Genomic DNA, 17,298 nt, shown 5'->3' on the forward strand with positions numbered 1-17,298 from the left:
GCTATGTTGTTACAATGCTACCTGTCAAGAAGTTACTATATTAGGCAACAAGTCTTTTCTTGTGTTGGCCAAATCTGAGCCACTTTGACAATTAGCCAAACTTTGTTGGTCAGAGCATCTCCAAGGCGGTAGGTCTTCTGGGGTTTTCCTGTGTTGCAGCGGTTACAGTTTTTTTCAGTTGCTTTGGAGCGTTTCTCAGATCAGAAATGAAATTCTCAAAACTACTTGTTCAACCTTCAAACGAACGGACGCTTGTACAGTACAGTAAAAGTGTAAATCCTGTCAGATTTCTTGCAATCAATATAAATCAAATATGCAATCAAATACATTCTGTGCTGCTGAAATTCATAGATGACTTACAGAAGAAATTCAGCCTTGTGCATTTTCAGTCACTGTAATCCAAACCACAGTTTACATCAGGAAATACTAAAACTGTTGATATTGATATCTAAGTAAATATGAAGTGTAGGGCATAATGGGAAGTTAAATAAAAAAGGAAATGGCGCCCCCTTTTGAAACTGATGCAATAAATGCCATAGCTGATATATTTGTACTACAATTGTACAATTTTGACCAATTTTCATAAACATTCGCCCAACATTCCCATACAGCCTTTCCACTGGTTTATGAAGAAGAAATATTCTGATCATGTGACCTGTGTGGTTCTGAAATCAGAAGAACGTTCTTGAATTCTTGAATCGTCCTTAATATTTGCAAACTAGTAAGTGATTTTCAAAACAATTTGTACAAAATACATCGGATTTCTTGCAAAAGCATGTTTTTTTTAAATCCTTAGTTTATCTCTCAAAAGTAAGTATTTGTGTCAATAAACATATCATGCGCATCAAATGAAAAGCCTCTTTTTTATTGTTCACAAAAGAGATCGTCAAAATGTTTGGTCATGTTGTCAGTATGACGCTGCACAGTTTCCGGATTCCTTGATATAAACTATGGTTTGGATTACAGTGATTGAAAATGCACATTTCTTTTATACGGCATCTATGAATTTCAGCAGCACAAATGTATTTATTTGATTGCATATTTGATTTATACTGATTGCAAGAGACCAGATAGGATTTACTGTACTGTACAAGTGTTCGGTGTTTCTTAGTTGTTCATCCATTTTATTAGAATATATAATTCTGTGTTTTGCTCTGTCTGTATTCACTCTACAATTGAAGGGTCACAAGATTCACCTTTGACCTGTTTTAGAGAACCAGTTGATCATTGGTTGATTTGATTCCGTTCACTCGCCTTCATTAGTGAGATTCAAGATTCATCTGCACAATTCATCAATTCAAGAAACATTTACCAAAAAAAAGTTTATTAGAAATTCTAGATGACAGATGATGATAACTGGTTTAACCATTAAGCATTCAATGACGTATACAATAAACTGATGCTGAGATGTTTTGGGGGTTTTAAACTTTTTTTTGAAACCAGTATAATATATTTTAATCAACATGACATAAACAACTGATAATGTAGGAAACAGTAGACACTTGTATATTCGCAATTTGATCAAAGCAACAAGAAATGTTCTTATGATGAGCACAAATGACTAAATGATGTGGAGGTTGAACAAGTAGTTTTGAGAATTTCATTTCTGATCTGACAAACGCTTTAAAGCAACTGAGAAAAACTGTAAAAAGATCATATTTAAATTACCTAAGCCATGTGAGTTACATGTTTCCAGACTGCACAATACAATCCTTGTGCACTCCAATAAGCGATGTTCATCTGTCTAAGTGTATCTATAAACTCTTTGCCCTACCAGGACCTTTAAATGATACCTGAAGTAACATGGTAAGCTGTGTGGAGAGACAAATGCCAATGGCTTGTTCTGAAATGTCAAACATGACAGCTCAAGACATCTGATGGGAAGATGTGCGTGATCAATTTGAAGTGCCGCCGCTTGTGCGATCGTTGGAAAAGGCCGGTTTGCTCTACCTAAAGGTGGAATGTCTCCCCACAGCGAGCATGAATGGAGCTGTTTAGAATATAGACATCCCTTCTGGGGTGCAATCCTGCCTCCTTTTCAATGTTCTGAGCATAGACTTGAGTCTCTACTTAATCTGTTATCCTGAGCATGATATAGTGGTTACTGAAAGTGAAGGAATTAAATACAAATACAATTGTACGTTTTAATAATAGCGCCACTAGCATATAATGGTGTATAAATACTATTCATTGGAAAGATTTTGTCATGAGTAAACCATCCAACCAACCAATAATGGTTACTCCAAAGAGTCTTTATTTCCAGAAGGCACATAAGTTATAAACAGACCAAAGATGTTTAGTAGGTTTTTAAAATCTACTAAAATCTACTAATCTTTAAAATAAAAATAAAAATATTCACATTACCGGACAAATACCGTACGCAACACTTCATTTAGTTAAACCTCATATAACTTATACAAGGTCGAGCAGTACATTCTAAGAGGGTTATACACTTTACAGTAGTTTCACTTAAAAAAAAAAAAAGGTTTAAATAAGAACACAATATGGCGCACAACACGGACAAAAGTTTGTGGACGCCCAAACATAAGATTTGCGTGTGTTTCGTTACATTTATTCCCAATTTGCTGTTAAAATATTTTCCATTCCTGTTCCACTAGATTTTGGAATGTGATTGTGGAGAATTTTTCTCCACAATCATTCAGCCATGTGGGTGTTCAGGTCCAAGTACAGGTACTGATGTAGGTGAGGAGCCCTGGGGTGCAGCCAGCGTTCCAGTTCATCCCAAAGGTGTTGAGTAAAGTTGAGATCAGAGCTTTATAGGAGGCCTTTCAAGATCTTCCTCTCCAAACCATGTAAATCTTATCTTCATGGAGCTGGCTTTAAGCATGAGAGCAATGTCATGCTGGAACAGATTTGGTTCTATTAGTTCAATTGAAGGGAAAATTTAATGTTACTGTATCCACTTTGTCCAACTTTGTGGTCAAAGTGCAGGATAGAACCACATATGGCTGGGAAAGTCGGGTGTCCCAATACTTTTGTCTTTATAGTGTAGGGCTAGGCAATATGACGATACAGAATCATCATTGTTTAAAATGATGTGGAAAATACAATGTGCTGGTATTTTTATACCACTAGTTAGTGGTTAATAGCAGGAATCAGTAGCTAACAGTAGGTAATGAAATGATCATTTATTTTGTTAATGAATGTTTTATTTGTTTTTCATTCTGTGTTAAAATTCTTTCTAGAATTTCCATTAATCCATTTATTTTTTTTACTATTTTGCTGCTGTTTAAGTTTTTTGATACATAATATGCATAATATCTTAAAGTATCAGTCTTAGTATTTTTTTTTTGTATATCGTACACATTGCCCAACCCGATCACATAATCAGTGTTCACAAGTGTTTCTTCATAAACGTCCCTTCAGGATCAGACATGCAGAGCTTCAGGAAAGTCCGGCATCTGTTCGAATAATCTTCTGGACAGTCTCGGAACAGACTCACATGAGCCGGCGTGATGAAGTCGAAGCTCTCGACGCGCACCCCCTTCTCCTGCAGCGACTGAACCATCTTCTCCACGTCTCTACACCTGATCACACGGTCTGCTCTGGAGTAGAGGTACATCTGAGGCCAGGGCGCCGGACGCTCCATCATGGCGTCGTAGTGGTTCTTGTGGAAGTGTTTGGTCACAGGATATAAGACGACTCTGAGCAGGAACACGGTCACTGCAAACAAAGCCAGGAGAAGACAGCGGAGCAGGACGTTGACTTTCGTACCCAGTGTAATTTTGAGAGCTCGCAGGGCACCGAGGACGTTCTGGTTCCCTGGAGCACTGTCCATCACCGATCCCACTACGTACAGAGAGGCGAACTGCTTGTGGCTTTGCAGGAGCTCCACCATGTAGCGGTAGAGCATGAAGCCACCGTTGCTGAACACGTGGAAGAAGATTGGGTTGTTCTCCACCTCGTAGTCGTACAGGATCTCGAGCAGATTGTGTGCTGTGCTATGGAGCTCCTTGTAGCCGAACGATTCGGAGATGAAAACCGTCTTCAAGGGAGCCGTATAGCGGACTGTTACACATCCCTGAAACGATGGCAGGATAAGCAGAATATTATAATACGAACATATAAATAATAAGAGAAATAATTGAGGAGTGGTCAAAGCTTACTTGTTCGTTGTAAATCGAGCTGTACTTTGAGAGATGTTTGTCTCGACAGCCAGCCCAGCCTAAAAGGATTACGACTGGTTGCTTTGATCCGTGCCAGTATCTCTCTAAAGAACGAGAACAACATAAGTGACGTTACGCAAAGCATTATGAGCAAAAGATTTTATATCTACACCATATAAATGATCTGACTGGGTCTTACATTTTGTTCACATTCAAACCAGCAACATCACCATAAATCAAGACCTTTGATATCAAATAGAGGCGAACGATTTAATAAGACTGAAACCTAGGTTGGATCGTACTTGCCGAAAACAATTAATCAAAAGATTATTAAAAGTTTGTATACACTCCATATAAAAATACTAAACTTTATTACCAAAATGTAAAATGTAAAAACAGTAATGAATAATGAAAATGTGCTAAATGTAATAAATATTACATATTAAATATATTACTAAATATTGAAGAAAAGAAATGCAAAATGAACAAAAAGACACCTCAAATAAGCAGCACGTAGTGTGAGTGAATCGCCTCTAGAGGCCTCTCTCGTACTGTATAACGCAACCCGGAAAAACTATCCATATGGATTTTTGCAGAAAGCAGATGGTTCCAGCAATCAACTATTGGTGCCGAATAATCAGCAAAACTGATGAAACAGCCGACAACAATCCATTAGATAAAGAAAAACACTGGAATATTGTCAAAATTGTAGTCAATTAAAAAAAACAGGTGTGGTGTCCAACATTCATTAAATCAATCATTTATCCACAGTACCTGTTTTTTTCAAACATGGGGCAAAAACAAACCATACACCAGTCATTCACAAATGAACATTCACATCCACACACTAATTCACCTCTGAGAGCAAATTAACAAGTGTCCACCTGCTGCCATGCTTTTGGAAGTTAGGAGGTAAATGTTTGAAGCAGCCTACACAGGTACCTGAGGCAGAATTCTTTTTAACTATATTTCTGTCTGAAAATAAATCAAGCCAAAACAATCCATGAAATCTGATCACATTTAGTCACTGGAGACACATGCTGTAATTCTATACCCGTCTACCTGATTTGGATGCAAATAAATGGATTAAATACCTCTGGTCTTTTTCTAGTCTTCTTCTGTTCAGTTTGGGCGAGTCTGTGCCAACGATAGTTTCCTACTCTTGTTTTAAAGTTGGCAGGAATGGACCCGACGTGGTTGTAAAGAGTGCTTATATGGTATGATTTACTATAGACTCAGGCTGGCTCAGACCAGTCTCTTCTAATGTCTTGGATCAACAAGCTGTTTCAGTCTGCAGACCTTTCACACTCAGGATGTTAACTTCTCGGGTTTGATCAGAAGCGTCTGAAATACTCAGCCCAACTGGCATCAAAAACCATGTCATGTTAAAAGTTCACACTTGTTACTCATTCTGGGGTTTTGACGTGAACACTAACCGAGGCCCTTAATCTTATGTGTTTGATTACTTATATTTTATCAGAGACCTGCTGCAATATGGGTGGACATCACATGATATGACAACATAGATCATGTTCTAAAGGCAGTGACAACTCAAACTCTTTTTGATATGGATTGTATATCCTTTTCACTCAGGAAAAAGTGATTCCTTCATCTTGTTTTGTTTTTTTTTTAAGAAAAAGTTATAGTGAAGAAAATGCATGTCTTGCTTTGTTTTCACTTGAATTATGTGCTTAGACTGTTTCTAGATGCCATTCGAGTTATAAGATATGAGTTATGAGAGTTTTACTTTGTTACATGGTAAAGGAAAGGGTGGAAAAAAGTGGCTTTTTACTTGTCACATGTACGTTACAGCAGAGTAAGATGTAGAGGTTTTAGTTGGGCAGGACGAGGATGGACAGTATTAGAAATGAGTTTATAAGAGGGACAGCGAATGTAGGACGTTTTGGAGACAAGGTGAGGGAGGCGAGATTAAGATGGTTTGGACATGTGCAGAGAAGGGACATGGGGTACATCGGAAAGAGTATGCTGAGGATGGAGCCACCAGGAAGGGAAAAAGAGGAAGGCCAAGTGGGAGGTTTATGTATGTGGTGAGGGAAGACATGCAGGTAGTTGGGGTGAAAGAGGCAAATGTAGAGGACAGGGGTGTGACCACAAGGTCACACCATGACATATCGACATCTCATTGGTCTTCAGGTCAACAAACTGGAATTCTGGAAAACAGTTGACCGAGAAACATCTTCGTACCAAGCGTTTCTGGTCTTCAGGGTTGAATCCACATGCTGAACAATGGGAATAAATTGTAACACCCTTTTTGACTGATGACAGTTAATAGTAAGGATGTCAGTAGGCGGGACATTTTAAATTCTAGAAGCATTTGATTAGACAGATCTGAAAGTACAGAATGACGTCATTCATATTGTCGTCTCGTATTGGTGGTACTGAGAGTGCGAATTTGGTCACTGGCTGATAGATAACCTTAAGGTATAACAAATACTTAAAATGAACGGCACAAAAAGTAAAAGTTTCTGACAGTTTGTGTCTGAAATGCAAAATAACTCGGGCTTTAGTCATAGAACAGCGTCGCGCGTCGCTAAGCAACACAAGAAACCGGAAGTGCTTGTTTTTTACAAATATTATTAATATTAGAATACGCAATTTAGTAATTAATAACTGACCTGCACTTCACAAGCCAATGTGCAACGATCTTAGTTTATTAGATGTTTTTTTACATAGAAACTAGTTAAATCAGGATCAGCTTCCAGTGTGTTGTCACATGAGTGGGCTCATATTCAATGCAAACACGCTTTTTTTGTTTCATTGTGCTTTTCCATGTGATGCTTCGAAATGGAAATGGTGTAACACGACATCCGTCGGTGCAGTGCATAAGGAGGCGGAACCTGCCACTGTTAGCCTGCTAGCCTACTCCAGGGCATCTGCTCAGACTTACCTGAGACCTCGGGCTCAGGAAAAACTATGTTGTAGTCCATGCCATCCTCTTCCATATTGAGAAGTTTTGTTATCCCTCTCGTCTGAGTGCCATCAATATGAAATATGGAAGAAAAAAAAACGAGCCCCAGGTTCTCCCCAATCTCTGTGATGTACAGAAGCACAGTGACAGCGAGTTTTCCTCCACACTTCCGGTCTCAGGGCTCAATCCCAATTAGACCAGTATTTTAAATATAGTGCCCTACATCCTCGTTCATTTTGAACACTATTTAGTGCACCTATATAGGCAACAAACAGGTATTTGTCCTACAACCTTAGTTTCTATTAAAAATTTTAATCAAAACGTTTAATTTTATTGTATGTGGCCATTTTTGATTTTGTGTCCTAAATTAATTCAGGAAATTAATTTAGGACACATTTTTGTGTGAAATCTTTGGGTACTTGAATCTATTGTATGTTATACATGGATATATACGAGAACACATGGCACAGACTTATTCTTCTGGTAGTGTATCATGTCAACCTGTAGGATTAGTGAATTATATAGATACATGATGGACATTAGCTGAAATAAATGCAATGTAGAAGAAAACGATGGAAAGATTTAACAATAATAAAAAGAGATTTAAAAAAATCTGAATACTAATCATTAGATATGAGTCTATTTTCTTAATATTATATATGATCTGGAAATTATGTTGAATATGTGGCGGTATTGTATTAAATATTATCGTTTATTTTATTTTTTATATATAATTTATATTTAGGAAAATGCATTTCTGGTTGTACAGCTTGACCTGTTGGTTTTTTATAGACGTTAACCACGCCCACTGTTCCAGAAATAAAGGTAATGTAAAAGAAAACGATGGAAAAGGGAGCAATTATAAAAATCCTACACATTAGATTTTAAAAGTGGGTATTTATTTTTCTTAATATTACAAATAATCCGCAATATATTGTTTTGTTATTGTTTAATCAAAAGAAAACTGGATTTGACGTGTGCTTTTTCGTGGACACGCCTCCAATGTTTATTAACCCCGCCCACCTTTCTAATCTATTCAGGGGGGAAACATGGCGGAATCTAGTCAGCTCTGATTACTGGGGGAAAAACCATAATGGCAAAAAATATTATTAAAATAAAAATACACATTGGTAGCTGTTACCAAAAAAATATTATTAATAAAGTGACGAAACTGACTACACAATAAGTAACATTGCTCCCAGTCAATCTGCCAGTCTCTGCTGAACTGTTTTAAATGGATGGTTTTTACCTGAAGTTAAATGGGTAAAACTTTATTACATAGTAAGTCTGGTTCAGCAGACAGTTTCGCATTGCATCGCAGGACATCTACAGCACACGGGGCCGGACCAGGGCCAGGAAGATTGTGAAGGTGACCTCAGCCATGCCAACAATGGACTCTTTTATTTGTTGCGTTCAGGGAAGCACTTCCGCTCCTTGAAATTAAACACAGAGAGAATGAGTAGAAACTTCTTCCCGCATGCCATTCAGAGGTTAAACCAGGAGACACCAAGCAACTAGCCTGGCCAATTTAGATTCTTTCAAATATTCTTTACATGGGAAGGTCATGTGCAAAATCATTTCACTGTTGTTTAACTCCCCCTACTTAACAACATGACTGATGCACATTTATGTGCTATCATGTAGGAATGAACAAGCAGTCAAAATGCATTCAATTTCATTTGTCCATAATTAGCTAGATAGAAAGCAGCACAAATCACTGTGTTGTCAGCGAAGTGTCATTATATGGTTGAGAGATCTGGCAAATGCTGAAAGAGTTCAATAAAAAGAGGGCTCAAGATTCTAATAGAGATGTGGATCAGTGGAGTTGCTCTTCAAACTGTGGTGTAGTTATGCTTATTTGCATAAAAACAAGAAGCAAATCTGATAACTCAATTGTTTTATTTAGGTTTAAAAATATGTAATGACAATGCTGATCTATACAGGACAGTTATATCAGTAAATGCTTCTGGAAAGAATTGTAAAGAACATTGTAGTTTTAGTCAGACTAATACAATATAATACTACACCATGCAGTTTATACAGAGAAGCATTTTTTTGGAGAACATCCCCCGAATCTTTGCAGTGGCAATCCTTTGTCAGTTACTTGATAGGAGAAAAGATTTCCCGTCACAAAGCACTCCTCCGTCTGCTTCCAGAATAATAGAGGGCACAGGCATACTGTTAACTCTGTCAACCTTCACCATTTTCTGCACAATTCCTGTGCTCATGCCAGCAGGCTCTGGAGGGATGGCAGTGTCTAAAGAGATCTCTGTAGACACGCGCCTTGCAAAAGGCAGCGAGTTGGCACTGGAGCCATCAGCCTCACTGTCTGTCCAACAAGATTCCGTGTCTGAAGCAGAGGACAGCCGTGTCTTTCCCCAGCGGCAGTTAGCACGTGTGGCATTGCCAATCCGGACACCTAGGGCATGCTGGCTGGTTAGGGCTGTCTGTTGAGAAGAGGTGCCACTGGTGGAGATGGAGGATGAGCGCTTATTCATTCCAACACACAGAATAAGGCGAAGAAGAGGCACATAGCGTACAATGGCTAGTCTGTATTTAGGGTGTATAATAGCATAGATTATAGGGTTGTGGATGGCAGAGGATTTGGCGATCACAGCAGGGATGGAGTTCATATAAGGAGTCAGGACATGGGCATAACCAGCTGTGGCAGTAAGAGCCACCACCGAGTAAGGCGACCAGGAAATGATAAATAGTAAGATAACCAAGAGGGCCACTTTAGCCATTTTCCATTCAGTCTTAATGCATTCGAGCATCTTATGTGTTTCACCAGAGCCAAGCTGTCTTACCTCTTTGCGGGTTTTTCGAATGGCTTGAAAGATGGCAAAGTAACAGGCAGCAATGATGCTCAAAGGGATGAAGAAGACAAATATGAACAAAAGAATGGTGTAGGTGCGCACCGATGGCGTGAATGACATGTAGTCCCAAGAGCAGGACGTCTGAAGACCCTCTGGGACGTACGCACTCCAGCCAAAGAAAGGAGGCAGACTCCAACCCAGAGAATAGAGCCATAGCAGTGCGAGTACTGTACTAGTCCGGCTTTGACTCACCTCACCTAGCAAAGCAAGAGGCCGGGTTATGGCGAGGCAGCGGTCAAAAGCTATCGCAGTTAAAGTCATCATTGAGCAGATCCCAAAGAGGCCACCACAGAAGGCATACAGCTCGCACACACGCTCACCGAACACCCAACGCCGGTGCAGGCTGGCCACAAAGAACACAGGTGACTGTGTGAGCGACATGAAGAAATCCGACACGGCCAGGTTGACCACCAGCATGTTTCCTGGTGTGCGCAGTGGGCGGCTGCGGCAGAACACATAGATAACCAGAGCATTTCCTATCACACCCGTGATCCCCACTATAAGGATGAACGATCCGAGAATGTAGTGAGCATGATCCGGGACGTCCACGGTAGGAAAAATGTGTGCGATCTCATTGTGCTGAATGGGGGTCGGCCAGTGGGATGGTACATGCTGCATCTTGTAGTTTTCAGCACTCAGGGACTCCTTAAACACAGCTGTGCAGTTTAAATCATCTGGGTGGCAGAGATACTCACTCTGAGTTGAATGCAGGTTCATGGTCTTGGTAATGCAAAAATTCGCCAGGGATCTGTCCAAATTATAAGGTATGTTTAAAACAGAATTGCATAAATGTAGGTTAACAGAAGACTTAGTGAAAAGCGTACGAAAAAAAAAAGACCACCTTATCTCGTATCTTCTTTTAACCTGAGTGAAAATGTCCCCAGCATTTGCTTTTTATATTCATATTGATCATTGCACACAGAAGGGCATTGATTTATGTTCTCTGGTCTGGTCTGATTTTATATCCATTTAATGATATTCGCACATATAATGAAGATTTAGTGTTAATATTAGTGGACTCTGAATTAAGTCTGACGAAAAAGACACATTAAACACATTAATATACCTTCAATATACGGCGTTCTCTAAAATCACATGCGTCATTCAGCAAAGAACAAGAGCAAGAGGAAAAAGTAGACCATTACTAACTATCGACTTTTAGAGTCATTAAGTGACTAAATGTCACTACTGCTTAAATTCCGGACAAAATGTAAGCCCTAAAGAGGTTAAGATGGAAAAAACTACACCCAAAATGTAGCTAAATTGATGTTTGAGTGGCTGTGGTGAGTTGAATCAATAACGTAAAATGTAGAGCAAAGCATTTGTTGCTACAAATAACTTTTTTAGGAGAAAGGAGATTTTTTTTCACAAAGTGCTTAGTAACAGTGAACATTCACCTTGATGCATTGGAAATATAAACTGAAATAAACGAGATATGACAGAGATTTGAGTTTTATGCTGGCGCTGTTCAATTTTTATTCATTTATAACACTGGAGTGTACAAAAGTTTACTGTTACTTAAATTGCAACTGTTCCACTTGAAATAATTATAAAACAATAAAAAGCACTAAAAAATGCGTATTATAGCTCTAGAAAGGAGCGGGACAGGAGGCCGTAGTACCAACTGCAATCACTGCTTTAAAGCCAGTCTTAGGATTCTCTCTTTGAGCTATAGCTGAACACTAATACTTTACAGAATCACACTGTGTCTGTTTCTTCTTTATACATGTTTATATATTTATTCATTTGTTATGCTTCATTGATCATGTAAATTAATTTTAGTATACTTCTATCTCTCTCTTCTGCTTTAATATGTGAATTTTCCTCTGGGGTAAATAAAGTGATCTATCTGTCTGTCTGTCTGTCTGTCTGTCTGTCTGTCTGTGTGTCTGTCTGCAATTCTATCCTGTTTTTTTGTTTAAAAAAAAACAAAACACAGAAAATATGATTATAGTCTGTAGTAATACCATTATAATTTTATAATAATATTTAGTCCTCTGCCTTTTATAATTACAAAAAAATGTGTTAAGGTTTTAAAAGCACTGTAATGAGAGAAAAAGATTGAATTCATAAAAAAAAAAAGTGGCAGACAAAAAACAACCAGGAGGTGGCACCCTTTTTACGTCTACACAATCTATCGTCTAACAATGCCTGGAGAGAAGCTAAGCAGAAGTTAGTATTTTATGAAATGTTATTAATTTGGTCTATAGTCTTAAACAGCCCATATTTAATATTTATTGAACATCAAATTTGCTCCCTTGCACATCCTTCATCACGTCTGTGTCAGCACCTGCAAAGTGAACATTTTGTGAATAGGCAAGAAAGTGATCCCACAATCTTCACTTTTGTGTATGAAGCATGACAGTGTATCTGGAAAACATGAGCCTATAAACTCACACACATTCTTTAGTTCATTTATACTTCATTTTATACTTTAATCCACTGAAAGATGGTCAGTGGTCTTACTTACACTTGGATTTCTCACTTTCCTTCAATAAAGATGCATCATAAAGTATGGTTTCGGTGTTGGCCAAGCAGAATCCATTGGACCTCCAAACATCTGGGAAGAAACATTATCATCAGATAAAATATGTGAAGAATGAAACAAATCCGTGTGTATTTTTAAATATAAAACAAACGCAATGATGAATTCTGTATTCTGATTGGTCAGGCATTTCAATTTTACATCTATAAACCTAACAATAAACAAATAAGGAATAAGAAAAAAGTATGGCTGGTGAGGAAATGCTTACTATAACGTAAGTTAGAAACAGAAACTAGCTTGTCTAACATTTCCACAAGATAAAATGCACATATATTAATAGATCAAATTATGATGTTTGATGTTTACGAAATGAAAACTGGTATCACTGGCTAATTTCTGTGGTAAAAAATACTCTCTCTGGTGCTTTTACAGATCAGTGATTGTAATTCTGTTTTGTGTCGGGCCGCAGAACATCATCCCGTCGCTGATTATTATCCCAGAGCTGTGAAGATCTTTATAAAAGATAATCTGAAGACAAACCTGCCTCTGTGACAGGACTGAAAGGTTGAAATGTGTCATAAGTAATGTTCATAGCCTCCTCAGGTAGGGGTTCCTCATCTGATGTGAGTAATGCCTCATACTGGGAATACTAAGAAAGACAAACACTCAGTCTCAGTACAAAAAAAAATGTAAAAAAAAATGGCAAAACTGTTGAATTGAAACCACTTTCCTACCTTATTAAACATACAGATTATACTGTTCAGTAATTTTTCCACCTCATCCAACTGGCTTTGTGTCATTGCTGACTCCATGATTCAGTTAGCTTTGGAGGTGCACGCTAATACAAAACATTCAGAGTTTAAAATAGCATTATTTCTTTAAAACTCATGCCATCTGCCTAAAACTGTTGGATCATTAAATGTAAAGTGTAAAAAAATCACTGCCATAAACACACTTCTGGAAATTATTTGGAATTTCTAATATATCGTAAACACACCTTACACTTTTGTCTGACTTTTTGCCAAGCTTTTTATTTCTCACCTCAGGGATGAAAAGCATTAACACGTTATTACTTCACAGCTCTACACCCACAGTTCTCTAGGGGTGATTTGAAAAGTAAATGGCACTTAGATTTGGATAGTTTCCTTTTAGAATAGTGTCTAGGTTTTAAATGTGCTCAAACCGGCTGGTTTTATTCCACTTGTCAGAATGTCTGATATAAATCTGAAACTGTAACTTTAACCTGTCTTACCTAGTATTTAACTAGCTGTTTAATTGTTTTATGTATCTAGTTATTTCTAGAGGTTTTTTAAATTTTTTTAAACAATGGACATTTTCTCAAATCATCTTTACAGAATGTAAGAATTATAGAGCAAAAAGATTTATTTGAATTATGCATATTTATCCTCAATGAGAAAGTCTGGGGCAAATGGGGCAAAGAAAAACTCCCTTCAGATGGTATGAGGAAGAAACATTGAGAGGAACCAGACTCAAAAGGGGAACCATCCTCATTTGGGTGATATCAAGTGTGTGATTATAAATGATTTCCTTTATACAGTCCTATACATTCAGTTCAAGTTGTGAAACCAGAAGCTCCTAAGCAACTTATAAAATAGCTCAACATCTGAGATCATCATAGATCAAACACCAACTTCTCCATGCCCGATGTCCAAATGTTTAATAATGGAGAAACGGCATATGTTGAATGTTATTTTTTTGGAGTAGCAATTAAAAGGTTGTTTATTAAGAGATTGTTTGTCCTCAAAGTCTAATGTCCAAACTCTCCATGAAGTGGGATCCAAATGGTGCTGGTACATCTCCAGTTTGGTTTGAACATTAAAAAATAGCTTGATGAATATTGGCAATGAAAGATTTTTGTGTAAATGTTTTCTTCTTCTTTTTATATTTGTTCACCATCTCTTTGTTTTTCTTTTGCGCCCCACAAATTACAATCTGATTGGTCGAATGCTTGTGTTTCTACAGTGATTTTTCTGAATTTTCTGTATGTCAAATATGTAGGTTGGAAAATAATGGTGTTGTGTGAAAGCACCATGAAAAGTTGCACTGAAGGTCAAATCAAAGATCTAATCTGAGATCAAATTAACTAGTTCAAACAAATTTGGTCCTTTATTAAACATTATGCAGCTGATTAAGTCAGTGAATGTATTAATCAGCCAGAATCACATCTGATATCTGAAAACCACTAACCACACTCATTAGCTTGATTTTATCATCGCTGATGCTTTTCGTGTATCTGACAAACTGCGCAACCTACACATAATTTCATGTCACTGCAAGCTGACTACATAATTCTTTAAATCAAAAGGATTTGTTTATAGTGCACATGAAAAGTTACATAACCTTCCAGTGACTACATTCTTCATAGTATTGCACTAAACAATTATCTGATCTGCATTTTTCGGAATTTTTGTTGAGAAACCTGTAGCCAGACAAATTATGAAGAAAATAAACACTCACCCACTTCATGGAAATGAATTCACTTGACGTTCACCTCATTTAGCTTTTATGGAAGAAAAAGTTTCGCAGTTCTGTTTAAAAGCATGTATTATTATAAACAATAGATCTGTGCAGGGATTTCATTTATGTGCCTTCTCTATCTGCTGTTAAGTCATGTGAGGGACCCAAGACGTTCGTAAGGGTACGGGGTAAAACTTCAGTTTGGAGCTATTCCAACATTCCCCTCCGTATCTATGGAAAATGTGGCTCCAAGTTGGTTACACTTAATATGCACAACTGGGATTTCACTCTGAGGAACAGACTAGAGGTCGAGCCACATGGGTTTTTCTCTGCTGATATTTAAAACTATACACACACACACACACACACACATATATATATATATATATATATATATATATATATATATATATATATATATATATATATATATATATATATATATATATATATATATATATATATATATATATATATATATATATATATATATATATATATATATATATATATATATATATATATATACAGTTGTGTTCAAAATTATTCAACCCCAATGCTGTAAATGGTTTTAGGAATTTAGTGTACATTTGTAATTGTATTCAGAATGAAATCCTACAAGGACTTCTTAAAGAACCATATGCAACTAAAATGACATCAATTAGTTTTGTAATACAGTAGTAAATGTTTCTTTTGTGAATTCTTCATTGACATAATTATTCAACCCCTTAAAGACTACCACTCTGAAGAACAGAGGTTCAATGAAGTGTTTTCAATCAGGTATTGAAAACACCTGTGGATATCAGGGAGCAGCAATAAAGCCTAATAAGCACCAATTAGGCAGCTTTAAAATGACTGTGATACTCAGCTCCTTCTAGACATTTACTGGTGTGGTTACAAACATGGTGAGGTCAAGAGAATGGTCCAGGAAGACAAGAGAACAGGTGATTACTCTTCACAGGAAGGGCAATGGCTATAAGAAGATTGCAAAGATGTTAAACATACCAAGAGACACCATAGGAAGCATCATTCGCAAATTCAAGGCAAAGGGCACTGTTGAAACGCTACCTGGTCGTGGCAGAAAGAAGATGCTGACTTGACTGCTGTGCGCTACCTGAAGCGTAGAGTGGAGAAAAGTCCCGTGTGACTGCTGAGGAACTGAGAAAAGATTTGTCAGATGTGGGTACTGAAGTTTCTGCTCAGACAATACGGCGCACCCTGCGTAATGAAGGCCTCCATGCCAGAACTCCCAGGCGCACCCCCTTGCTGTCCCCAAAGAATAAGAAGAGTCGACTGCAGTATGCCAAAAGTCATGTGGACAAACCACAGAAGTTTTGGGATAGTGTTCTGTGGACTGATGAAACAAAATTAGAACTGTTTGGGCCCATGGATCAACGCTATGTTTGGAGGAGGAAGAACAAGGCCTATGAAGAAAAGAACACCTTGCCTACTGTGAAGCATGGCGGGGGGTCAATCATGCTTTGGGGCTGTTTTGCTTCTGCAGGTACTGGGAAGCTTCAGCGTGTGCAAGGTACCATGAATTCTCTTCAGTACCAGGAGATATTGGATGACAATGTGATGCAGTCCGTCACAAACCTGAGGCTTGGAAGACGTTGGACCTTTCAACAGGACAATGATCCCAAGCATACCTCCAAGTCCACTAGAGCATGGTTGCAGATTAAAGGCTGGAACATTTTGAAGTGGCCATCGCAGTCACCAGACTTAAATCCGATTGAGAACCTCTGGTGGGACTTAAAGAAAGCAGTTGCAGTGCGCAAGCCTAAGAATGTGACTGAACGTGAATGATGTGACATGATGAATGGGCGAAGATACCCGTAGATCGCTGCAAGACACTTGTGTCAAGCTATGCTTCAAGTTTAAAAGCTGTTATAACTGTAAAAGGATGTTGTACTAAGTACTAAGATTGAATGTCACTTGGGGGTTGAATAAAACTGATAATGATGTGAGCTCAGAAAAGACATTTGTGGTTATTTCATTATAAATGTTATGTTATATTTGTCTGACCTACACGTGCCTCTTTGATTTAATTGTAAGCAGGATGACTGAATGATCATAATCAATGTCAAACCGACCAAAACAATCAATTTCAGTGGGGGTTGAATAATTTTGAACACAACTGTATGTATATATATATATATATATATATATATATATATATAAGGACATTAGATAGTGGATGCTTGATAACTTTCTTCTGCTCAACTTAGATAAGATGGGAGTACTTTTACTAGCACCACTTGCAGCTAGAAGTAAACTTTCTGATTACGTAGCATCTCTGGATGGTGTTTCTGTCTCAGTGTGTACAGCAGAGATATAATGATATGATATAGAAATATGATGTTACAGGATGCAGAAAAACTAGTTCATGCTTTTGTTACATCT

General features: G+C 37.7%; 3 protein-coding genes across 3 annotated transcripts; all 3 read right to left on the minus strand.

The window, feature by feature from the left end:
- Window positions 1–2,231: 2,231 nt before the first annotated feature.
- tmem53 (transmembrane protein 53) lies at window positions 2,232–7,338 on the minus strand. Its single transcript, XM_046850778.1, has 3 exons — window positions 7,036–7,338; window positions 4,128–4,231; window positions 2,232–4,042 (listed from the first exon to the last, which is right to left on the minus strand). The coding sequence occupies exons 1-3, from the start codon at window positions 7,088–7,090 to the stop codon at window positions 3,356–3,358; spliced, it is 846 nt and encodes a 281-aa protein (XP_046706734.1). The 5' UTR covers window positions 7,091–7,338; the 3' UTR covers window positions 2,232–3,355.
- Window positions 7,339–8,918: 1,580 nt separating this feature from the next.
- opn4.1 (opsin 4.1) lies at window positions 8,919–10,909 on the minus strand. Its single transcript, XM_046851890.1, has one exon. The coding sequence runs from the start codon at window positions 10,647–10,649 to the stop codon at window positions 9,153–9,155; it is 1,497 nt and encodes a 498-aa protein (XP_046707846.1). The 5' UTR covers window positions 10,650–10,909; the 3' UTR covers window positions 8,919–9,152.
- A 468-nt stretch (window positions 10,910–11,377) lies between these two features.
- LOC124387673 (PX domain-containing protein 1-like) lies at window positions 11,378–15,074 on the minus strand. The gene is made up of 5 exons (XM_046852169.1): window positions 14,896–15,074; window positions 13,152–13,255; window positions 12,958–13,066; window positions 12,403–12,492; window positions 11,378–12,222 (listed from the first exon to the last, which is right to left on the minus strand). The coding sequence occupies exons 2-5, from the start codon at window positions 13,227–13,229 to the stop codon at window positions 12,167–12,169; spliced, it is 333 nt and encodes a 110-aa protein (XP_046708125.1). The 5' UTR covers window positions 13,230–13,255; window positions 14,896–15,074; the 3' UTR covers window positions 11,378–12,166.
- Between the last annotated feature and the right edge of the window lie 2,224 nt (window positions 15,075–17,298).

Source organism: Silurus meridionalis, chromosome 6 (genome assembly GCF_014805685.1).
Source record: "Silurus meridionalis isolate SWU-2019-XX chromosome 6, ASM1480568v1, whole genome shotgun sequence".
In the NCBI taxonomy this organism is placed as follows: domain Eukaryota; kingdom Metazoa; phylum Chordata; class Actinopteri; order Siluriformes; family Siluridae; genus Silurus; species Silurus meridionalis.